General features: G+C 38.7%; 1 protein-coding gene and 1 pseudogene across 1 annotated transcript; one reads left to right on the top strand and one right to left on the bottom strand.

The window, feature by feature from the left end:
* On the top strand, positions 1–25,460 carry LOC111144927 (zinc finger protein 33B-like). Its single transcript, XM_022499536.1, is given in 6 exon segments — positions 1–102; positions 1,351–1,482; positions 14,553–14,697; positions 14,973–15,068; positions 23,058–25,126; positions 25,128–25,460. Coding segments are annotated over 5 exon segments (2,508 nt in total). The 5' UTR covers positions 1–102; positions 1,351–1,467; the 3' UTR covers positions 25,311–25,460.
* LOC111145280 lies at positions 6,877–9,296 on the bottom strand (annotated as a pseudogene).
* Positions 25,461–25,908: the final 448 nt, after the last annotated feature.

Here is a 25,908-nt window from a genome sequence, read left to right as displayed (position 1 = left end):
CCCTCCCCCCCTTCTATTCAGGTCTCGCGTGGGAGGCGATTCCTGCACCATTGAATGTCCGCGCTTTTCTGGAGCCAGTCCCTCCCAACGAGGAAGCGACAGGTGAGCCCGGGACAGCTGGACAAAGGCCGAGGTGTGGCGCCGCGCTGCCCGGAGGTCGCGGGTCGGTGGTAGGGGGTCGGTGCCCAGTAGTGTGGAGGAAATCCGCGGGCCCGCCCACGGCAGGATTTGGACGTCTGCATCAAGACTAGGGGTCGAAGACCCCACGTGATCGGCCCCTGCGCGGAACGTGCGGGGCTGTTCGTGGGGCCCCGTTTTGGAGGCCGAAGGAGGAGGGCGTTTGCGCATGCACGGTGGGTGTGCGGAACCCGTGGGTAGGAGACGGCGCTGCGGGGAGGAGACGGCGCTGCGGGGAGGACGTCTACGCGTGCGCGGTGGGTGCTTACGTGCGGTAGTCGGGGAAGCGGGGCGCACCCGCCTGGGCTGTGCGATTACCGCCCGTCCTCGGGGAGACCCGTTCCCTCGGCTCTCCCCTTATTCTTCCTGGAGGCTGAGCTGCCCACTAGCCGTGCCTAACACTGCGTCCCGATGTGCGCTGTTAATCAGTCCTGACTTGCCCTGGCCATTACGAAGGGTCGTCAAGAATTCTCTGCTTTTGTCTTATTTAATGGCAAAAAATAAAAAATAAATAAATTCCCCTCTTGAAGGTTAGCGACTTGTTCAGAATCACCCTGTTAGTGGCGAAGACTAAAAGTCGTGTCTCCTGACTCATGAGAGAGAACTGTCTGCTTTTACACGCAAGGAAAAGCAAATTACATTTAAAAGGTCCTTTTGAAAAATGGCAACAAACCTACAGAAATTGAAACCTAGACCTTTCCTCAAAGCGCTGCTTTTTTTTTTTTTAAGATTTTTTTTTTAATTTATTTGACAGATCACAAGTAGGCAGAGAGGCAGGCAGAGAGAGAGAGGAGGAGGAGGCAGGCTCCCTAAAGCGCTGCTTTTTATAGCTTTCTGCGGAATCACTAACCAAGGGTTTAGTAACAGTAGGGAAATTGATAAACAGGTTAGTCCGGAGTATTTTTTAAACAGTTTTGGTGAAGAGTTAATGTTATTTCACTGGGTGTATTGTTTGGTCTAAACTAGTTTATTTAAAAATTTTTGTGTGTGTGAGCATCAGGGGAAGTTTAAACTGTTAAATCCTCAGGGAGCAAATATTTACATTTACCCAGTGAAAAACGTTATGTCCAGGAGCTACTACATGATAATATCAGAGTCATGTTATATAGGGGGTGTTTCAGCATCCGAAGGTCGGAGGTACTGACATTCTTCCTGTCTGTTGGATGTGTGTAGTTTTTTAGGGCAGGAGGATTCTGGAGCTGCTAGGCACACCAGAACTTCCATGGCTCCTTCCCTCTTGTAACCCAGCACATCTTCAGAGTTGTCTGCATTTATCCAAGACAGCAGAAAATGAACAAGTCCCAGGTAAGTTATTTGTTCATTCCCCACTTTTTTTTTTTTTTTTTTACAGTGGACTTTGTGAGATTTGTAGGAGTCCATATGTTAAGATGTGGAAAATTAGTAATTGATAAAAATCTTACTTTACAGAAAATATAAAGTAACAGATCAGGAGCAAGGCCAGGTTGGCTTATAGATACATACTGATCATTATATATCTTAGAGTTTCTAAGTTGATCCACAAATACGTCTCTGCTGTTTCTGATAACCATGGAAAAAGGAAGACACTGTATTTTGGACACAGACATACTTATTTTTTTAAACACAAAGACTTCTTGAAAGATATAATTTTTGGTCTTAACATAGAGACACATAGTGGATAACCTTCCAGTGACAGCCCTGAAAGGAGTGCCTAAAGCCATTCCTCACTGAGAGTAATAGGGTCCAAGAGATAGTTAAAGTAGTGAATTTATAATGGTCTTATTTGGTCCTGCTATAAAAGCTGGTATGTTCGGAGGAATGAATGGCCTGCATGCCTGTTTCAAAAACTCTCCGTGAGAACTTTAGCCAGCTTGTGTATTTAAGTTGCACAGCCAATGGTTCAGAGGTAAATTCTCTGGTAATTATGTCTGAGCTTCCCAGTCAAATTCTTCCCATAGAATTCTGTCCTGGTCTTTCCCCTCTGCTATTGGGATCTATTCAGGTAAAGGTGGCCAAAGATTTAATTGTAATTGCTTTCCTTGAAGAACTGCTGCATTACTCTACTGCAACTTCTGGGGCAAGTCTTCTTTGTCCTCTTCTGGTATCAGTCTTCTGATGGCTCTTTCGTGGAGTCTTCCTCATTGAGCCCTATGGTTTGGTTCCAATTTTTCATCCTTTGTCTACTAGCTTTATCATCATATCAATACACAAACATTGAAAAGATAGGTAGAGAGTTGAATAATACTGTTCATTGTTTTGAATACTTCTAGAAATGTGTAAATTTTCTTCATGTATATGCAATGGACATTTTCCCCCTCAACTGACCAGTAATTTGAGATCTATTCATATGTAGTTTATCCCTTTTAATGCTCTATTTTTCACACTGTACGGGTACGCTATATTCTAAATACTATATTTTATTGATAGGCATTTAGGTAATTTCCACTTTTCATTAATATAAATGCTGCTGTGAATATCCTTGTTCTCTCTGCATAGATGCAAGTGTATCTCCAGACTCTGGAGCAGTGCTTCTCAAAGTTAGGTTCTTTGGCCAGAAATGGCAGTATCACCTTGAAACTTGTCAGAAATGCAGATTTTTATGTATGCTCCCAGACCTTCTGGAAGAAAACTTGTGGGGGGGGGCGAGGCCCAGCAATCCATATTTTTAACAAGGTGTGTATGTGATGCTGATACACATCAAGTTTAAGAATTACTGCTCTATAGTTCAATGATTAGTATTTTTGAGTTACAGGATATGAGCATTTCTAATTTTTCTAGGTAAACTTATTCATTAGAAGACTACTTTTCCTCTCTCCTTTCCGGATATAAAAAGTATTTTTACACTAAGGGGTGAAAAACTTTAATTTCCATTTTTCTGGTTGTTGAGTTTTTTTGACTTTCATAAATCTGGCTTTTTTAAGGTCTTTCAGACTATTGAGTTTTGTAAGAATTCTTATGTATTTTAGGTGGTAATCTTTTTTTTTTTTTTTAAGATTTTTTTAAATTTATTTGACAGAGATCACAAGTAGGCAGAGATGCAGGCAGAGAGAGGAAGGGAAGCAGGCTCCCCGCCGAGCAGAGAGCCCGATGCAGGGCTCCATCCCAGGACCCTGGGATCATGACCTGAGCTGAAGGCAGAGGCTTTAACCCACTGAGCCATCCAGGCGCCCCTAGGTTGTAATCTTTCATGATAATTTGTACCAATTTTCTTCTCTCCATATGCTTTGTTTTTTAATATAATAGTATTATTTCTGGAAATTTTACATTGTGATACAACCCTTTTGCCTCTTCTATTTTTTATTCTTGTTTTCCTGACCCCGGGGCCCTGATGACATTTTTCTGTATTCTGTCTTTTTTCTAATAAGACTTTTTTTTTAATATTTAGTACCTTAATCTAGAATTTTTTTTAGTATAATGTGGTGAAGGGATCTGATTTTATATTTGAGCATCTCTAAAAAATAAGCAGAACAATAAAAGAACTAACACAATGCATGTGAGTGGGAATTCCTGCCGTGTTTCTTCTCCATTATGCATGTTGCTGACTTTGGACTGAGGGGGGTTTGTCATGTTCACAGAGTATCCTTGGAGTCTTATTTTATTGAAAATTAGAATAATTTTTCCAAATGCTTTCTTAACATTTATGGGAATGATGATATAATTTTTCTTTTTAGATCTATTTCCATATTTCTGAAAAACTAACCTTTATTTTTTAAAAGAAGCCCTACTTGGTCAAAAAGTATTACTCTTTTGATGATCACTGTAATTCTGTTTGTCAGTATTTTTTTCCATAACCTTGTCTATAGTATTCTTAATCATTTAAAAAATATTTAATTTGATTTCACTCATTTGTGTAATTTAAGAAACAAAAGAAATGAATATATGGGGGGTGGGAAGGAGAGGGAAACAAGCCATAAGAGACTCTTAAGGACAGGACAAACAGGGTTGGTGGAGGGAGGTGGTGGGGATAGACTATATGGGTGATGGTATTAAAGAAGGCACTTGTGATGAGCACTGGGTGTTGTATGCAAGAGATGAATCACTGAATTCTGCTCCTGAAACCAGTATTGCACTGTATGTTAACTGACTAGAATTTAAATAAAAATTTGGAAAAAAATATTTAATTTGTTCCTTATTATTCCTAATGGCTTTTCTAATTTGTTTGGACTAATATTTATCACAGATAGTATTTTATTCTTCATGGAGCCAGCTTTTGGTTTTATTGATTTTCACTCTGTTTTTTTTTTCCCTTTAAAAAAAAAAAAAAAAGATTTGGGGCGCCTGGCTGGCTCAGTGGGTTAGGCCTCTGCCTCCTGCTCAGGTCATGATCTCAGGGTCTTGGAATCGAGCCCCACATCGAGCTCTCTGCTCAGCAGGGAGCCTGCTTTCTCCTCTTTCTTTCTCTGCCTGCCTCTTTCCCTACTTGTGATCTCTCTGTCAAATACATCAATAAAATCTTAAAAAAAAAAAAAGATTTATTTATTTGAGAGAGTGAGCACGGGTATGCATGAGCCCAGGAAGCCGGGCACAGGGAGAGGAAGAGGGTGTCTTAAGCAGATTCCATGCTGAGCCTGGAGCCCGATGTGGGGATCGTCTCACAACCCTGAGATCATGACCTGAGCAGAAATGCAGAGACCGATGCTTAACTGACTCTAGCAGCCAGGCGCCCCTCCACTGTTATTTTTTTTTTTAAAGATTTTATTTATTCATTTGAGAGAGAAATCGCAAGTAGGCAGAGAGAAGGGGGGAAAGCAGGCCCCCTGTCGAGCAGAGACCCCGATGCGGGACTCAATCCCAAGACCCTGAGATCAGGACCCGAGCCGAAGGCAGAGGGTTAACCCACTGAGCCACCCAGGCGCCCCTGTACTGTTATTTTATTAACTTCTGCTTTTACCTTTATTCTTTCCTTTAGATATCTTTGGTTATAGGATGTTTTTTGTAACTTTTTGTTGAAGATGAGTTTATTGTAAAGCTCTTTATTATGCCCATGTAAGGATATAATTTCCCTCTACTACTACTTTAGCTGCAGAATCAGTATCAAGTATCAATATGTGGTGCTTTTTTTCCTACGCAGGTTTCCATTTCCTTTCTGATGCCTTCTTTGATCACTAACCTAAAATGTATTTCATTTTTTAATCTTATTTTTATACATACAACAAATGTATTAAAAAAATCCACAGATTGTTAAGTGTAGAGCCCAGTGAATTACCACAAATCTAATGCCCGTGTAACTTATACGTAGGTCAGAGCAAACACTGGCAGCACTTCCAAAGCCTCCCTTGTGCTCCTCTCACAATCCCTACCTCTTACTACGCTGGTCATTCATTTGTGTGTAATCAGTGGCTTCATTGGTAGCATGAAGTAGTGAAATGATGAAGACTATCTGGCCCTCGAGACCTAAAGTATTTGCTGTCTGGCTCTTTACAAGGAAGACTTTCCAGATCCTTGGATTAGTTTATTAAATTTATTAACGTTGCTGTCATTTGTGTCCTGTTTAAAATTAATTTTTCTACTCTAAGGCCACATAGATAATCTCCTCTGTTATTATTTAAAAAAAATTTTTTTTTTTGGCTTTCACATTTATGCCTGTTTTAACGGACTTGGTATTTACTTTTGCTTGTTTAGAAAATTTTTTTTTAAGATTTTATTTATTTATTTGACAGACAGAGATCACAAGTAGGCAGAGAGACAGGCAGAGAGAGATGGGGGGAAGCAGGCTCCCTGCTGAGCAGAGAGCCCAATACGGGCCTCAATCCCAGGACCCTGAGATCATGATCTGAGCCAAAGGCAGAGGCTTAACCCACTGAGCCACTCAGGCACCCTGTTGAGAAATCTTTTTATCATTAGGGCATTGCATCTTTTTCAGAACAAGTATAATTTACAGAAATTATAGAAGGCAGCTTTTTATCAAATATCAATGTTTAGCAGTGTTTTGTTTTGCCAGAATATTATTTCAGTTGTAAAAACCATCTTTAGCTGCAAAAAGTAATCAGAAACCTTACCGGAGGGTGCTTAGGCGGGGCATCCAGTTAGGCATCTGACTCTTGTTTTCCGCTCAGTCATGGTGTTGAGGTGGTGAGATGGAGCATTGGGCTCTGTGCTTAGCGCAGAGTCTGCTTGAGATTTCCTCTCTCTCTTCCTCTGCCCCTCCTGCTTGTGTGCTCGCTCTCTCTAAAATAAATAAGTAAATCAAGGGGCGCCTGGGTGGCTCAGTGGGTTAAAGCCTCTGCCTTCAGCTCTGGTCATGATCTCAGGGTCCTGGGATTGAGCCCCACATCGGGCTCTCTGCTCAGCGGGGAGCCTGCTTCCCCCTCTCTCTGCCTGCCTCTCTGCCTGCCTCTCTGCCTACTTGTGATCTCTGTCAAATAAATAAATAAAATCTTTTAAAAAAAATAAGTAAATCTTAAAACAAAACACAAAAAAATCTTTGGATTTAACTTGGTTTTACCGATATCCTAAGAAGCCTTAAGCTAAACAGTATTTTAAGTAGGAAAACACGAATTTTTAAATAGTTTGGTTTACTATTTCTGTGGTTATAAACATAATCAACTGGTTTCTTTTATAGGAAACCTGATGAGTTTATCGCATCAAGCATTACATAATCCAGGACAAGAGCTAATTACCTTCTAACTAAAGTACTCTATGTAACAATTGCAAATATCAAAGGAATTTACTGGTTAATAATTGCTACAAAATTTGAAACAAAATATGTTTACTGGATTGTTATTCAGATTGCAGCTGCTCCTTAAGGATTTCCTGTAAATAAAAGCTCCAAAGCAATTCATGTAGGGCTTAGTTTAGATCAGTACTTTTTTTCTCGTTATCACTTTTTTCTTCCCCCCTCCATGTCCCACCCCCCTGCAGTTGCACCATATTATTAAAAACACTAAGTGCCTGGGATATATGCTTCAGAAAGACAATGATTGAGTAATTTCAAATAATGTGGAGTTCTTCATGTAAAAAAGATTTTTTTTTAATTTTTAATTTTTTATTAACATAATGTATTATTAGCCCCAGGGGTACAGGGGTACAGGTCTGTGAATCACCAGGTTTACACACTTCACAGCACTCACCATAGCACATACCTTCCCCAGTGTCCGTAACCCAAACACCTTCCCCCAACCCCCTCACCCTGGCAACCCTCAGTTTGTTTTGTGAGATTAAGAGTCTCTTATGGTTTGTCTCCCTCCCGATCTCATAAAAAAGATGTTTTGTGGTCACAATTACTTCAAAAAGTAATTATATCCAAATAACCTGGCATGTCATGCTTTAGCAATTAGAGAACCATGGTTTTGACACCTGGCAGTTTATAAGTTAGTCAGATGTGAAATGCTAAATGATGTGAACAGCTCTTCTCTCTTTGGAGTGCTGCAAAATTCCAGGTTGACTTTATTTTTCAGGTAACATCTTAAGCCCACTTTATAGCATACTAAGTCATAAAGGACAAATCCAAGGAAGGTAATACTTTTCCTAAGTTACAAAACTGTAGCAAATTAATACAGTACTCTTTAATACAATAAAATCCTTTGTTGTTGTTGTTGGAGTTATGTATTACTTTAGTAATAATTTTCACTCCAAAAATGTCATTTATTTTATTTTTTTTAAGATTTATTTATTTATTTATTTGACACAGAGAGAGAGAGAGAGAGAGAGAGAGAGAGATCACAAGCAGGCAGAGAGGCAGGCAGAGAGAGAGGAGGAAGCAGGCTCCCCACTGAGCAGAGAGCCGATGCAGGGCTCGATCCCAGGACCCTGAGACCATGACCCGAGCCAAAGGCAGAGGCTTGAACCCACTGAGCCATCCAGGTATCCCCCAAAATGTCATTTAAGTACCAAACAAAACACTGTTATTTTAATGGTGGTTTATAACAGAGCAAGTTATTTTATACAAATCAATATCTTTTAAAACTGTAAATTTTTTCCTTTTTTTAAGATTTTACTTAGAGAGTGCGAATGAGTGTTCACACAAGCAGGGGGAGGAGGCAAAGGCAGAGGAAGAAGCAGACTCCCTGCTCAGTGGGGAACCTGATGTGGGGCTTGAACCAAGGACCCTGAGATCATGATCTGAGCCAAAGTCTGATGCCTAACCAACTGAGCCACCCAGGTGCCCCTATAATTTCTCTCTCTTTTTTTTTTTTTTTTTTTTTTTTTTAAAGCATTCCCTAATGCAAACTCTTTAGGTTTACTGTGGCAGGATAATTATATGTGTTTAAGTGGCTCAGCTTTGTTCTGGGGTTAGTCCAAAGCCGAGAAGAGTACTAATGCATGAAAAGCTTTACAGTTCTGCATTAAAGGAGATGTAATATGCCAATACGACTTTCCAGGTACTTTTCAGAAATTGTTAAATTTTTACATAAATACTAGAATCCTCAGGAATTAGATGGGCATTTCAAACAATACTACTTTCGGATGATCCCTTTTATTTAGAAATCTGCCACCTCTTTTTTTTTTTTTTTATCAAAAGTCATACAGCTTTTCTTCAGCTTATTTTAAAAAATCCCATGTAAAATATATTTTTGATTTTTAAATAACAAGTATATTGCCAGCTTGCAGAGATGTGGGGAGCGGGTGTATCTTATAACAGCTTTCATCCTCATTTCTCTTACAAACCCTGCCACTGCCATCGGTGTCTTCATGCTCCCTCTTGCCGAAGCTGCCAAGTCTTCAGTCTCAGCATTTAATTGATGTATTACCCATTCCATTGTTTCTTGGCCTTTTTTGGAATTTGAATGCTTGCCGTCAGTCCTTCAAGGTAACTGCTAAGACTGACTCCTTCCACAGTGATCACAGCTTCTTGAGTCAAAATGGTTTTTTTCTGGGTCCTGAGGGTGTGGTTTGTGTATAAACTGCAGAAACCGTATTTGTAAGTGAAATATTAGTAGATTTAAGTTCCATCGTTTTCTCTGCAGGATCACGTACAGAGTGTTCTTGCACAAATGTTTTAGTTTTTGCTGCAATATGAGATTTAACAATGGAAGGCAGCCCCACTCTGTCCTGAGAAGTCTTTGGCTGTACAGCTTTCCAGAGTGATCTGTATGTCTGTCCAGTACATCACCTCCAACCACATTTGGGTCTTTCTGCATTGCAGCTGTAATAGTTTCCAATGGGTGGTCAAAGACGCGGTCTGAAGTCCAGATCTTCATGGTGCTGGCCACAATGTCCCTGGTGTTCACTTTTATTCTTTCTTTTAAAGATTTATTTTATGGGGCACCTGGGTGGCTCAGTGGGTTAAAGCCTCTGCCTTCGGCCCAGGTCATGATCCCAGGGTCCTGGGATCGAGCCCCGCGTCGGGCTCTCTGCTCAGCAGGGAGCCTGCTTCCCTTCCTCTCTCTGCCTGCCTCTTTGCCTACTTGTGATCTCTGTCTGTCAAATAAATAAATAAAATCTTAAAAAAAAAAAAAGATTTATTTTATTTACCTGAGAGAAAGAACACGAGTGAGAGGATGGAAGGAGGGAGAGAATCTCAAGCAGACCCACTGAACACAGAGCCTAACATGGACCTGATCCCACAACCCTGAGATCATGACCTTAGCCGAAACCAGGAGTCGGACACCTAACCAGCTGTGCCACCCAGGCGCCCCTTATTTCTCATTTCTTACCACATCAAGGATGTCCCCTTCTATTCCTTCTTATCTAAAGTTTTTCTTGTTTTCGTGAATGTCTATTAAATTTTATTCAATGGTTTTGAACATCTATTGAAATCATCATGTGATTTATCTCCTCTATTTTCTTAGTTGGTAAATTACATTAATTTTTAAATGTAAAACAAACTAGATATTCTTGAAACTGAGCTGGGCCATGGTATTCTTTTTATATATTCCTGGCTTTAGTTTGATAATACTTTGTTTTGGATTTTTATATTTGTGTACCTCATGAGAAAGACAGACCAGTAAGTGTTTTGGGGTAGAGAGGGGGGAGGATATGTTCTTGTTACGGTTTAGTATTTAATATCAGGAATATGTTGAATTTATAACATGAATTCGAAGTATTTCCTCTTGCTTTCTCTACAGGATGTTTTATTTTGTTGCTACTTCTTAGGTTTTTCATTCATATGTGAGGCCATCTGTGCCTGGATTGCCTTCATGGGAAGATTTCTTTCTTCCTGTCTCTCTTTTGTTAAGGAAGCTCTGTTCCCAACTTGGGGCTTGAACTCACAACCTTGAGATTGAGAGTCACATGTTCCATCAACTGAGCCAGCCAGGCACCCGCATGGGAAGAGTTTAAATTATAGATGCAATTTCCTTAACAGACATGTGGCATTAGATTTTCTCTCCTTCTCTTTCTTTCTTTCTTTCTTTCTTTCTTTCTTTCTTTCTTTCTTTCTTTCTTTCTTTCTTTCTTTCTTTCTCTCTTTCTCTCTCTCTCTCTCTCTTTCTCTCTTTCTCTTTCTCTCTCTTCCTCTCTCTCTTTCTCTTTCTTTCTGCCTGCCTGCCTGCCTGTCTTTTGTAGGCTACATGTCCACAGTGGAGCCCAGCACAGGGCTCAAACTCATGACCCTGAGATTGAGACTTGAGCCAGGATCAAGAGTCGGACACTCGGGGCACCTGGGTGGCTCAATGGGTTAAGCCTCTGCCTTCCACTCAGGTCATGATCTCAGGGTCCTGGGATCGAGCCCCACATTGGGTTCTCTGCTCAGCAGGGAGTCTGCTCCCCACCCACCCCCGCAACCTCTGCCTGCCTCTCTGCCTACTTGTGATCTCTGTCTGTCAAATAAGTAAATAAATAAAATCTTAAAAAAAAAAAAAAAAGTCGGACACGCAACTGAGCTACCCAGGTGACCCTAGATTTTCTTTTTTAAAAAGTAAGTTTTGGTAAGTAGTTTCTTTCTTTGAAAGTAAACTTTTCCCCCACATTTTCAAATTTATTGGCCCGTAATTTCTTCACTATATTTTCATAGACCACAGGAACTGTATAGAGATGTTGTTTTCAGGCCAGATATTGGAGAGTGAGCCTTTCTTCTTTATAACTTGATCAGTTTTGGCAAAGAATTGTCAAGGTACAGACTTGATTTTGTCCTCTCTCTTTCTACTGTATGTAGATTTTTAAAATCTGTTAATGTCTGATCTGTAACATGTCTTTGTGCATATATTAGCTGTAACTTCCTCTTTTGTTTTAAAAAAAGGTAGATACTTACTGATTTTTTAACTTTTCTAATATATACTATTAAGGATTTGTTTTTTTCTAAGCATAACTTCTAAGATGTGTCTCACAGGTTTTGGTATGTTGTATTTTTTTTTAAGATTTTATTTATTTATTTGACAGACAGAGATCACAAGTAGGCAGAGAGGCAGGCAGAGAGAGAGGAAGGGAAGCAGACTCCCTGCTGAGCAGAGAGCCCGATGCAGGGCTTGATTCTAGGACCCTGGGATCATGACCTGAGCCGAAGGCAGAGGCTTTAACCCACTGAGCCACCCAGGCGCCCCAGTATGTTGTATTTTGATAATTCACTTAAAAATATTCTCTAATCTAGGGGTACATGAATGTTTCAGTAGGTTAAGTGTCCAGCTCTTGGTCTTGGCTCAGGTCGTGGTCTCAGGGTTGTAGGATTGCGCTGCATGGAGGGCTGCATGCTCAGTGGGGAGTCTGCTTGAGATTCTCCCTCTGCCCCTCCCTACCCACTTGCAAGGCACATGGGTGTGTTCTCTCTCTCAAATAATAAATAAATAAATAAATAACCTCTAATCTCTATTTAGAAATATATTTCTTAAATAAATATAACAACACATGTATCTTAATCTGTAAACGTTGTGACGTTTTCTAGTTAATCTTTTTCTTACTGATATATTAAACACTGCAAAAAGAATGTCCTCTATATGATATCAAATCTTTGAAGTTGTGGAAATCGGCTTTGTGTCCAAGACTGGTCAATTTAAGTACAGAAGGTACGTGTGAATCTGAAAAGTGTGTGTGTGTGTATGTGTATAAATATATTTTGCAGTTTGGGACTGCATTTTCTGTGAAGGTAATTACCGTTTCATTTCTCTCTGGCTGCTTTTAAGGTTTGCCATTTATATTCAGTCTTTCTCATAGTTTTTATATCTCTTTTTGAAACTCTCAATCTGTCCCATCTTTTTCCCTTTATCATTTTTTTAAAAGATTTTATTTACTTATTTGATAGAGATCACAAGTAGGCAGAGAGGCAGGCAGATAGGGAGAAGCAGACTCCATGCTGAGGTGGTAGATACTAGATGGGGCATGAAGGAGCTTCTCAGTTTCACTAATGTTTTATTTCTTGATCTAAATGCTGGTTTTATGCATGTGTTCACTGTGTGAAACTACATGGAGCCATTTGTATTCCAAGGTTCACTTTTGTGTTATTTTTATGTATATTCATACTTCAACCAATTTACAAAAATCACAGAGTTGACAGTGACAAATTGTTTAATTTAATTTAATTTAATTAATTAATTAATTAATTTAATTAAATTAATTTAATTTAATTGTGAAATAAAGAAGTCTCAAGGATATCATTAAGCTAAAACCAGGAGTCAGAATAACGTTAATTTTTTCATATATGGAGGTCAGAATTCTTCAGCATGTTTCCTTCCTTTTTTTTTCTTAAGAGAGAAAGAGACTGCACACATAAGCACGTGCACGATTAGGGGAGGGGCAGAGGGAAAGGGCGAAAGAGAATTCCAGTGGACTCCCCATTCAGCGTGGAGCCTGATGCGGGGCTTGATCTCACGACTCTGAGATCATGACATGAGCCAAAATCAAGAGTCAGATGCTTAACAGACCCATCCACCCAGACGCCCCTAAATTGAACACTTGTATATTTCACCATTAAGTGTAATATTTGTTGTAGGTATCTATGAAAGTCCATTATCACACTAGGGAAATTTCTTTCTAGTTTGCCACTATTTTTTTTTTAAATCACAGTTTTGTGTATATACTCAGATGATCATATTATCATCTCTTAGTTTTTAAAACTATTCATTCTTATTTTTATTTCCACCTTCAGGAAATTCCTTCATGGCCTGTTCTTCTGTTTTCCAGTTAAAAAGTGATTTCTCCTCACCTTGCCTTCTTGATTATTTTCAGTCTCTTACTTCTCTGAGAGCTTTCTGATTCATTGTTGGTGATGTCAAACACTACCAAATTATTAATGTTTGTCAAATCTTTATTTTCATTCTAGACCTACAGTATTACGTTTCACATTTAAGATGTATCTTGTTAAAATACAGTGTCCAGTTTATTTTTTTCCTTGCTTATTTTGTGATAACTTGTGTTTATGCAGCTGTTTGTGCATATACTCTGAGGAAACTTCTTTCTGCCGAAGATTGGTGGCCGTGTTCTATCACTCTCTGTCCGCTTATCAATTCCCTATTTGTTTCACAGCTTTTGCAGTAGTAGTTTATCTAAGTGGTGGTTTTTGTCCTTTACCTTTCCCTTTACCTTTTTGGGAGAATTGGTCTATAAATAAAAACCTAGTCACATAATTTTTATACATACTCAGATCTCTTCTCTGGCTCCCCTTTCTTTGAAATGGTGAGTTGTAAAGTAGAAGCATGCTCTCTAGATGACATCCCAAACAATCCAGTTGGTATCTTTTCTGTGTTCTACAGGTATTTCAAGTGTAACAGTTCCAAAATCTTCCCTTCTCATTTTCTACACGTCCTAATTATGGGCTCTAAATTGAAGACTCCGAACCTAGAATATGTACTGCAGTGAAATAAAATATTAAGCTGTCTTTTTACTTTTTAAAGTTGAGGAAAAATAAAGCTTGTCACAAAATATATTGATAATTTATTTCCATAATTCATAAATACAACTTGTGTAGTACTCAGAAATACTCTCTAAGGTTGGTGGTGATCACGTATTTTGGAGACTTGGTCTGAAATTACTCTGTAATCCATTCATGGCTTGCTTTCTTCATGGCCCTTTCTGTCCTCACAGCACCAGCTGTTTCTCAACATTTCCTGTGCTGTTGCCCTCTGCTCATTTCCCAAATGTGCTAGAGGAGCCCTGCCTTCACATGTACCATGCAGTTGTGTGAACAGCACAGCAAGACTGTTTGTCCCGTAGCTGTTCTTCAGTGAAGCTCAAAATAGAACTAATTTTCTTTCTCATTTATTTCAGTCTGTCTGCTGTGTACTCTAACCTTAGGGATCATAACATACTACTGCGTGTTTTCTTACCATATTATTGCTACTTGAATCCAAGAACAATTTTAATAATCTTAGCATTTCTAAGAACTAGAATGGTTCCAGATATAGTGTGCAATTTGATCATTTTTTTACATGAATAATACCTTAAGGCAATGGCATAGTATTTCCATTATGGTTTCTCATCTTCCCTCAAAGTATAAAGTCAGATGTTTTGCAAACTATTTTGGTAATCCTGGTGAGGATTGGTTCCCATACGGCTTTTTCCATGTTACCCAATTCTGAACATTTCAGGTTGAACAGAAATTCCAGGGATCAGTGTCGTTTAAGGATGTGACTGTGGGCTTTACCCAGGAAGAGTGGCAGCACCTGGATTCAGCTCAGAGGTCCCTGTATAGAGACGTGATGCTGGAGAACTACAGTAACCTTGTCTCACTGGGTAAGGTCTGGTTTTTTGTAATTCCAAAGAGCATGTTCTCATTCTTTTAACTGTGAAGTATATAGACACTGTAGAGCTGAATGATTTTCAATATTGGAATTGAGGAATCAGTGTTGATTGATCTCTTTTGGGTACCAGGAAGATATTTGTGTAAACTTCTCCAGTGAAATGTTCCATAGCGTCTTCGTCGAGCAGCTCCAGAAGCTTGCCGCTCTTTCAGAAACCCTGCAGTCCAGGCCTTCTGGTCTGAATCCTAAACTGTTTTGCTTTGTCAGGGTGTTGTGTTACGAAACCAGAAGTGATCTTCAGGCTAGAGCGAGGAGAGGAGCCGTGGATACTGGAGGAAGAATTCCCAAGCCAGAGCTTCCCAGGTGAGTTAATGGACACTGCACAGATGAACATCAGGGCATTTAGTATTTTCCCATGATTAACCCAGAGGTTGACAATTTCAAGAATATCTCTTTAGAAGTCTTAATCCTGGGAACTGACTGGGAATACTGGTTTTTGAACCAAATCTCCAGAAACCACTCTTAAAAAACATTCTTTTTGATTCACTTTTTGAGTATTTACCATTCTTACATCTATCAAAAGACCAGTCTTTGCCTACCTTATTTTTACTGTTGTTTTTTCATTCCTTTGTTTCTCAAAGCAGTTTCAGTTGCCTGCCTTACCGTCATCAGGCATTCTTTCCTATGCTCATTTTTTGACTCAAGTAGTTTTTGAGTAGTTGCTATTATCTGTGTGTCGATGAGCTTATACAAATAGCAGTAGCAGCCAACAAATACATGAAAAGATGGTCAGCGTTACTAAACGTCAGGGAAATGCAAATCGGAACCACACATCACACCATTTAGAATGGCTAGTACCAAGAAGAGAAGAGATAACAAGTTCTGGGAAGGATGTGGAGAAAAAGGAGCGCTTGTGCACTGCTGACTGTGATGTAAATTGGTTCAGCTACAATAGAAAAGAGTATAGAGATTCCTCAGAAAGTAAAATATAGAACTATCCTGTATGATCCAGTAGTTCCGCTTGGGAAGACACCCAGAGGAAATGAAAACAGGCTGTCAAAGAGAGAATGTGCACGCTGGTGTTTATCACAGTATGATTCACAATAGCCAGATATGGAAATGACCTTAGGTTCCTATCAGTGGATGAATAGCTAAATAAAATAGGTATGTGTGAGTAATAGAATACTATTCAGCCATGAGAAAGGACATTCTGCCACTTGCAAAATGGGTAAACCTTGAGTGCTTTATGTCAAGTGAGGTAAGTCTGACAGAGAAAGGCAAGTACTGCATGTCGTCACTTGTGTCTGGAATCTAGAAAAGCCGTATTTGTTATAAACATGAGTAATGTGGTGGTTACCCGGAGTAGAGGGGTTGCGAGAAAGAAGAGATGTTGTTTAAGTGTATAAAAGTGTAACGAGTAGTAAATAAGCCCTAGAGGGGTGCCTGGGTGGCTCAGTCATTAAGCATCTGCATTCGGCCTGGGTCTTGATCCCAGGGTCCTGGGATTGAGCCCCGCATGAGGCTCTCTGCTCAGTGGGAAGCCTGCTTCTCCCTCTTCTACTTCCCCCGCTTGTGTTCCCTCTACTGCTGTGTCTCTGTCAAGTGAATGAATACCATCTTAAAAAAAAAAAAAGATAAATAAGCCCTAGAGATGTTATATATCATATAATGAATATAGACAATATTTTGTTACAATAATCAAATTTACTGAGACACTAGAACTTAATTATTCTAATCACTAGTAAGAAGTGGTAATTATGTAACATAACGGGTATAATTATTGGTACAGTGGTAATTACACAGCATAAAAATGTATCAGATTAACAGATTGTACACTGTAAATTTATGCAGTTATATGTCAAATATAAATTTAAAAGGTGGCACTAAAATCAGATACTTATGTGTATTAAAGCCCTGTAGTGTTAAAAATTATCCTAGAATTAGAGCAAAGTTAAGTTGATTGTGCTACTCTAAGAAGAGTCTTAGGGAAAACTTTAAGGAGATCGCCATCAAAGCAGAATTTGAGGGGCGCCTGGGTAGCTCAGTGGATTAAGCCTCTGCCTTCAGCTTGGGTCATGATCTCAGGGTCCTGGGATCGAGCCCCACATCAGGCTCTCTGTTCAGCGGGAAGCCTGCTTCCCTCTCTCTCTCTGCCTGCCTCTCTACCTACTTATGATCTCTCTCTCTCTCTGTCAAATAAATAAATAAAATCTTTAAAAAAAAAAAAAGCAGAATTTGAATGAGATGATTGTGTGAGCTGTGAGGATCCCTCCTCTTCACAGCAGGGGTAATAGCAGCTACTAAGCCAATGAGGAGGAATGTGTTTGGTGTTTCTTGGGAAACAGCAAAAATAGTCACAATGGCCAAGGGGAATGTTTGATGGGAAGGGGGGCAAGAAATGATGTCAGGCAGCTGTGGTCCAAAAGATGAATATCATAAGTCTTACTGAAGTTTTTAATTTTATTCTTACTAGTGTACTTTGGTAAACAAACAATGTCTGATTTACGTTTATAAGATCTTTCTCACTTCTGTAGAGAAAATATTGGAAAGAACATAAGCACTTAAGAGAGTTCACTAGAGGACACTTTTAGTTTTCCTGAAGGGTGATTATGGTCATTTAGTCAAAATTGGAGAGGAGTGAAAATAATGAGAAGAGGCTGGATTTTCTCTGTATTTGGAATAACTGAAGAACTAACATTTGTATTGGGGCACGTGGGTGGCTCAGTTGGTTAAGTGTCTGCCTTTGGCTCAAGTCATGATCCCAGGGTCCTGAGATCAAGCCTTGCTTTGGGCTCCTTGTTAAGTGGGGAGTCTGCTTCTTATCCTTCTTTTCCCTGTGCCCCTCTCCCCCTGCTTATGTTCTGTCTCTGTCTCAAATAAATAAATAAAATCTTTAAAAAGAAAAACAAGAACTAAAAAGGGAAGAGATGATGGCACTTGAAGTATTTAAAGGAATAATGATGAAAACTTTCCAAATTTGGCAAAAAAGATATTCATACCAGTGGCATATCATGATTAAATTTCTGAAACCAAAAGAGAAAAAATTTTGAGAGTAGAGAGAAACAACTCATTTCCTTTGGAAATAATAGTGAATTTGTCATCTGAAACCATGGAGGCTAGAAGGCAATAATACATTTTTTTTTCCAAGTACTGAAAGAAAAGAACTTTCAAACAAAAAGAACTGTGGCTTGTGAAAATACATTCATGAAAGAAGGATAACTGAAGGTATCCTACAAAGGAAAAAAAAGAGAAAATGTTGTTAGCAAACTTTTAAAAATGGCTAGAGGAAGTTCTTTAAATAGAAAGGAAATAACAAGGAAACTTGGAACTTCAAAAAAGAAAGAACATTGAAAGTGGCAAAAAATAAGGGTAAATATAATGGAGTTTCCATCTAAGGAGTTTCTGAAATCCTATTTGATTGTTGAAGCAAAATTTAGAATATCATGATTTGATGCTCTGTGTGTGGAGGATATGATTATTTACAAGATAGAATACAGGAATTTAATTGGAATTAAAGTGTTATATTTCCTTGAAGTGGTAAAATGTTGATCCAGGAAGACTGTAATAAATTGTGTATGTACATTTTACCTAGAAATGGACTTGGAATACCTAGAACAACCACTAAAAAAACTATACAAGGTGGTAAACTTAGAAATACTGTAAGTAAATGAAGATGGAATCTTTAAAAAGATGTTCAAGTAACCAGTAAGAAAATAAATTAGGAACAGATGAATGAGAAACTGAGAAAACAATAGAAAAATAAAACAGCAGACTTAAACATTGACATAGCAATGTCTACTGTAAATGTAAATGATCTAAACACACCAATTCAGGGCACCTGAGTGGCTCAGTTGGTTAAGCGACTGCCTTTGGCTCAGGTCGTGATCCCAGAGTACCGGGATGGAGTCGCACATTGGGTTCCCAGCTCCATGGGGAGTCTGCTTCTCCCTCTGACCTTCCCCTCTCTCATGCTTTCTCTCTCACTGTCTCTCTCTCAAATAAATAAATAAAATCTTTTAAAAAAATGAAAAAACAGGGGCACCTGGGTGGCTCAGTGGGTTAAGCCGCTGCCTTTGGCTCAGGTCATGATCTCAGAGTCCTGGGATCGAGCCCTGCATCGGGCTCTCTGCTCAGCAGGGAGCCTGCTTCCTCCTCTCTCTCTGCCTGCCTCTCTGCCTGCTTGTGATCTCTCTGTCAAATAAATAAATAAAATCTTTAAAAGAAAAAAAATGAAAAAACACACCAATTCAGGTGTAGACTGGCAGACTGGATAAAACAAAAAACAAAAGGCAGAAATATGTTATCTACAAAGAAATTCATTTCAAATACAACATAGTGAGGTTGATGGGAAATAGAAAAAGATACACTGGGGTACCTGGGTGGCTCAGTCATTAAGTGTCTGCCTTCAGCTCAGGGCATAATCCCAGGATCCTGGGATCCAGCCCTGCATCAGGCTCCTTGCTTGGTGGGAAGCCTGCTTCTCCCTCTCTTACTCCCCCTGCTTGTGTTCCCTCTCTCGCTGTCTCTCTGTCTCTCTCTCTGTCAAATAAACAAATAAAATCTTTTTAAAAAATGAGAAAGAAAAAGATACACTATGCAAACATTAATGAAAACAAAACAAGACTGACTCCATTAATATCAGATAAAGTAGTCTTGAGAGCAAAGGAAATTATTGGGGAAAAAGCAGTATTCCAACGAAAAAGACTGTGATCCAAAATGTGACCCCACCAAACGACAGAAAGAACCTCATAGTACACAAATCAAAACTGATTGAGCTGAAAAGAGAAATAAACAAATTTTCAGTTATATTTGGGGAATTCAGCACCTTACTCTCAGCAATTGGTAGAACTTTCGGACAGCAGATATAAATTAATGGCAGATGTAGAAGAACTGAATGGTACCATCCACCAGTGGGATTGAATGAACATTTGTAGATAGTACCTAAAAGCAGCAGGATATACATTCTTCTCAAGTGCCTGTGGAGCATTCAGTAAGATACAGCATATCCTAGGCCATAAACAAACCTTAGTAAATTTAGCAGAACCAAAATTGTGCTATGTTCTTTTAGCACAAGGAATTCAAACTGCGAATCGGTAATAGAAAGGCAGTAGAGGGCACCCGGGTGGCTCAGTGGGTTCAAGCCTCTGCCTTGGGCTCAGGGCGTGATCCCAGAGTCCTGGGATCCAGCCTGGAGTCAGGCTCTCTGTTCAGCGGGGAGCCTGCTTCCCTTCCTCTCTCTCTCTGCCTACTTGTGATCTCTATCTGTCAAATAAATAAATAAAATCTTTTTTAAAAAGGCAATAGAAAAATACCTAAACACTTCAGAATTAAACAAGACACATAAGTAAAGCATGAATGAAAGACAGCCCAGAGGAAAATTTAAAAATAACATACAGAAATGTCAGGTATCAGTCTCACTGGAGTTCTCTATATGTAATGAGTTGTATTTCTCTTGATACTTAAGTTTTCTTTTTGTGATTCTTTTTTAATATTTTCACTATGATGCATCTTGGCATGGATCTCTGTTTATCTCACATGGAGTTTATCTTCTTGAATTTGCACATTATTTTTCCCTTAAATTTGCAGGATTTTGCCATCATTTTGTTGAATGATTTTTCTCCTCTTGCTCTTCCTTCTCTTCTTTTGATATTCCCATTATGAATATGTTGGTGCAGATAGCACTATCTTTCATTTGTTTGAGGCTTTCTTCAGTTTTATTCATTCTTATTTCTTTTGCGTAAATGATATCTGTTGATGTATCTTCAAGTTAACTAATTCGTGTTCTATAAGCTTGAATCAACGAGCCTAACGAATTTACAGTGCAGATATTATAATTTTCAAATTGAGAATTTTTGTTTCATTCTTTTCAGTTTGTTGATATTCTCTATGTGATGAGGGTGCCATCATTACCTTCCTTTACTTCCTTGAACATGGTTGCCTTTTGGGTGTGTTTGTAAAAGCTGCTTTGAGAAGTGCTAAGTCCGATATCTGGACTCTTTGAAGGGCAGTTAGTTGCCTGCTCTTTCCCCCATATATGTGAAATTTTCCTCTTTGTCTTGTGAATCACAAGACAAATCTTTTTTCTTTCTTTCTTTCTTTTTTTTTTTTTTTTTTGGACAAAAGGGTTATTTTAGATATTTTGTACCTAGCCTCATACTGATTCCTTCTTTCTCTGAAAGGGCCTGTTGTTATTTTTCCTTGCTTATTTATTTATTTAATGACTGGACTGGATTATTTGAAGTCCTTTCCTTCCACAGTGTACGTCTCTAATGCCTCTTGTCAGAGGGCTCTGCCTTGGGGGTGCCCAGTGTTACTAGGATGACAGATAAGTTTTTCAAAGTGTTAGAAAGGAAAACCTGATGGAACTTGAATGAGAAAAAGACGCACAGTTACAGTCTGTTTCAATACCCCTGTCCTGATAAATAGAAGAACACTGAGTAACCAAATTGACTTGACATTTATAAAATATCCCCCACCCCTACACACAAATAAACTAGTGGAATACACATTCTTTTCAGGAACACATGAATATAAACCAAGGTAGATCACATTCTAAGATCTAAAACAAATCTCAATTAATTTAAAAGGAGTCAAGTCATATAAAATATTTTTTTCTTACCAGAGTAGAGTTAAATCTAGCCAAATTAAAAATCAATAACAGAAAGAGCTGTAAAATTCCTAAATAGTTAGAAACTTAATGGCACACTTTTACATAACTTGATGGTTCAGAGAAGAATTTGAAGGGTAAATTAGAAACTATTTTGAGCTGAATGTTCATGAAAACAGAATTTGTGGGAAATCAACATATAGGAAATTTTTATATTGGAAATGAAGTATGTGTATAGTATTTCATTGATCTCATTATTTTCCATATGATCTTTATTCCTTACTTCTCTTACTGCTTTTGGGTTTATTCCTTACTTCTCTTATTGCTTTTGGGTTTAGTTTTCTCTTTTCTAGGGTTTTTCCTCTATAGAGACTATAATCCTACATATATGCATATAATTTTATTTTAAAATTTTTATTTATTTTGCAGACTACCTTCTTTAGCCGGGCCGCTTTGTGATCCATTTCTTCTTTCTTTAGTTTTATTGTCATTTTTTCTGCTCTGTCATCATGCCTTTTTCAGTGCTATTTATTAAAATTCCAGGGAAGTCTCTTTTCTCTTTGCGCTCTCTGTCAGTCTGCCTGGACTACTACAACAAAACACCACAGACTGGGTGACTTAAATAACAGAAATTTGTTTTCTCACACTTCTGGAGTCTGTAAAGCCAAGGTGAAGGTGCCAGCAGGGTTGGTTTCTGGTGAGCCCTATCTCTGCAGCTTGCAGAGAGCACCTTCTTGCTGTAGCCTCACATCGCTTTTTTTCTGTGCACATGGTGGGAGCAAGGAAGTTGGTGTCTCTTTTTCTTCTAATAAGGATGCCATTCCTATCAGATTAGCCCTACACCCTGATGACCTAATTCAACCTTAATTGCCTCCTTAAAGGCACTGTCTCCAGATACAGTCACATTGGGAATTAGGGCTGCAGCATATGTTTGGGAGAGGGACAGTTCAGTTCATATCTGGCTCCTTGTAATTTAAGTCTATTCTAAGGTCACATTGTCCTTTTTACAATATTATTCCTCACCTAGATCACTAAGCGTTGTGTCCTTAGTTCCCATATACTCTTGGAGTTCCCAGTGGTCTGAATTGTCGTGTATCAGAACTGAGAAGTCATCTCAGTATTCCCCCACTTGTAGTGGAACTTCCCCTTAATGGGAATGATTCTAATTACATTTAATCATCTCTGAGTTCCCTGTTTCTTCTTTATGTGTGGTTGCTACAGTATGTAGCTGACTCTTTCAATGGATGTGGTCTCATTATCAGTTTCTTCTGTATTTAAATGTTTCTTTCCTTAGTGGTGATTTGAATTTACTAGTGCTTTGTATCTCCTAGTTATGCTAAAGTCGTGGGTTGTTGTAGGTAATTTTATTTGCTCTCCTTATATTGATCTATACATTTTTTTTAGAGGGGAGATGGACACATTCAGATTTTAACAGGTGCTGTTATTTTTCAGACATTGGAATGCAGATGTACATGTTGTAATAGCCAGTTTCTGCTCCCTTTTTGCACTGTGCCAGGCTTTTTTTTTTTTTCTTTTCTGTGCCAGGCTTTTGTTTCTTGTTTTCATTTCTGTTTTTTCATATCAAACTCAAGAATAGAAAAAAATATGTGCTTAAAATTATTTTCTTCTCTGGAGACTAAACAAGAAATCCAAATCAGCTATAACATAGGGCATTTGTATATATATTGCATTCCATAAAAAATGTGTTAATATTTCTATGCAAGGTTAATTTTTCTTATTTTTAGAAATCTGGAAAACGGATCACAAGAAAGAAAGAAGCCACAAAAACCAGCCTAGACATGTGTGGGAAGTTGCATTCATCAATAATAAAACACTAACTAAAGAACAAGGTAATGTAGTAGAAAAACCACTTAACTTGGACACAAAGTCTTTTCCTTCCAGAAGAACCCTCTGTCAGTGGGACTCATGTGGAGTGAATTTCAGCTGTATTTCAGAATTTTTTATCGATAAGAAAAACTATTTAGGAAAAAAGACTGATGAATTTAATGCCTATGGAAAATTGCTACTCAGTATTAAACATGAGAAAACTCATACTAGAGAGAAAAGTGAATTTTTTAAAAATGGGAAAACGTTGAGTCATGATGAGGACCCTATTCGTCCTGAGAAGATTCAAACGTTAGAGCAAAATTTTGATTATAACATTTATCAAGAAACCTTCCTTGAAAAGGCAATATTTAGTACCTACAAGAGAGAGATTGCAGAAGGGAATGACTGTGAATGTAATGAATATGGGAGAACCTTCTTTGATAACTCCTTCTTATTCCATCGGATAAATTCCTCAGAGGAAAATCACTGTGGATTTAGTGGTTGTGGAAAATCATTATGTGTAAAGTCTACCCTTTTGAAACATCATGGGGTACATATGAAACACTATGAATGTAATCAAAGTGGGAATAATTTCAGGAGGAATTTATGCCTTTCACAACTTCAGAAAAGTCATAAAGGAGAAAAACACTTTGAATGTAATGAATGTGGGAAAGCGTTTTGGGAGAAATCCCACCTCACTCGACATCAGAGGATACACACAGGAGAGAAACGCTTTCAGTGTATTGAATGTGGAAAAACTTTTTGGGAGAAGTCAAACCTCACTAAACATCAGAGGTCACACACAGGAGAGAAACCCTATGTGTGCAGTGAATGTGGGAAAGCCTTCAGCCACAAGTCAGCCCTCACGTTACACCAGAGAACACATACAGGTGAGAAACCCTATCAGTGTAATGCATGTGGGAAAACTTTTTATCAGAAGTCAGACCTCACTAAACACCAGAGAACACACACAGGGCTGAAACCCTATGAATGCTATGAATGCGGGAAATCCTTCTGTATGAATTCACACCTTACAGTGCATCAGAGAACTCATACAGGTGAAAAACCCTTTGAATGTCCTGACTGTGGGAAATCTTTCTGTCAGAAGTCACATCTTACACAACATCAGAGAACTCACATAGGGGATAAACCCTACGAATGTAATGCATGTGGGAAAACATTCTACCACAAGTCAGTTCTCACCCGGCATCAGATAATTCATACAGGGTTGAAACCTTATGAATGTTTTGAATGTGGGAAAACCTTCTGCTTGAAGTCTGACCTCACAGTACATCAGAGAACTCACACAGGGGAGAAGCCTTTTGCATGTCCTGAATGTGGGAAATTCTTCAGCCATAAGTCTACCCTCTCTCAACATTATAGGACACATACAGGGGAGAAACCCTTTGAATGTCATGAATGTGGGAAAATTTTCTATAATAAATCATACCTAACTAAACATAATAGAACACACACAGGGGAGAAACCCTATGAATGTAACGAATGTGGGAAAACCTTCTGTCAGAAGTCTCAGCTCACGCAGCACCAGAGAATTCACATAGGTGAGAAACCTTATGAGTGTAATGAATGTGGAAAGGCTTTCTGTCATAAGTCCGCCTTGATTGTCCACCAGAGAACTCATACAGAAGAAAAGCCCTATAAATGTAATGAATGTGGGAAATCTTTCTGTGTGAAGTCAGGACTTATTTTACATCACAGAAAACACACAGGGGAGAAACCCTATGAATGTAACGAATGTGGGAAAACCTTCAGCCACAAATCATCCCTCACAGTACATCACAGGGCTCACACAGGAGAGAAATCTTGTCAGTGTAATGAATGTGGGAAAATTTTTTATCGCAAGTCAGACCTTGCTAAACATCAGAGATCACACACAGGGGAGAAGCCCTATGAATGTAACACATGTGGAAAAACCTTCTCTCAGAAGTCAAACCTCATTGTACATCAGAGAACACACACAGGAGAAAAATCTTAGAATTGAAGTGGATGTTAGGAGTGTCGAGCTGCACTTCAGCAGCTATTATACAAGAATTCACACTGGCAGAAGCTCTGTTGACATCCTGAATGTTCGGGAACCTTCTTCCACACAAACTGGCCTTATTTTACTCCAAAGTAGACTGCAACAAACGCAGGACAGTCTTGTTAAGTAACATTCCATTGAATGCCACCAAGCAAATACTGGTATAAAACATTACAGATTTTTTTATTTTGTAAAAGTATGTTTGTTTGTTTGCTTTTTTAGCAAAAATACAAACTAGGTTATGTCAGAATTTATATTAAAGAGAAACCTTTCAATTTGAGGTATACAGCTTGAAGATTATTTTTAGAAGTAATACAACATTAGAAGTTGAGTTTTGGGTTTTGATGCCGTATTTATCTTTGGAAAACATAAGAAATTGTAATTTATAGAAGTATATTGTGCCATGTAAAGCTTTAAAAACAAAAAAGTAAAATGAAAAAATAGACTTACAAGAAGTTGCAGTCGTACATAGAATTCTCACGTGCCCTCCAGCAAGCTTCCTCTGTTGCCGTCTTCCACAACCATGGTATATTGTCAAGCACAGGGAGTTGATGGTACCACAGTACTAAGTCACATACAGTCCTTATTCCCACTTCAGTTTTTACATGCAGTTTGTGTGTATGTACATGTAGTTCTGTGAAATTTTATCACTTAATAGTTTGAGTAACCATCAACACAGCTTACAAAATCGAAAAGGAATCTGGAGTTTCTGTTGCATTAGAATTACA

The sequence above is a fragment of the Enhydra lutris genome, unplaced genomic scaffold (assembly GCF_002288905.1).
Source record: "Enhydra lutris kenyoni isolate GAN:26980312 unplaced genomic scaffold, ASM228890v2 scaffoldscaffold12, whole genome shotgun sequence".
Lineage (NCBI taxonomy): Eukaryota > Metazoa > Chordata > Mammalia > Carnivora > Mustelidae > Enhydra > Enhydra lutris.
This window is presented reverse-complemented; position numbering and strand designations above follow the sequence as displayed.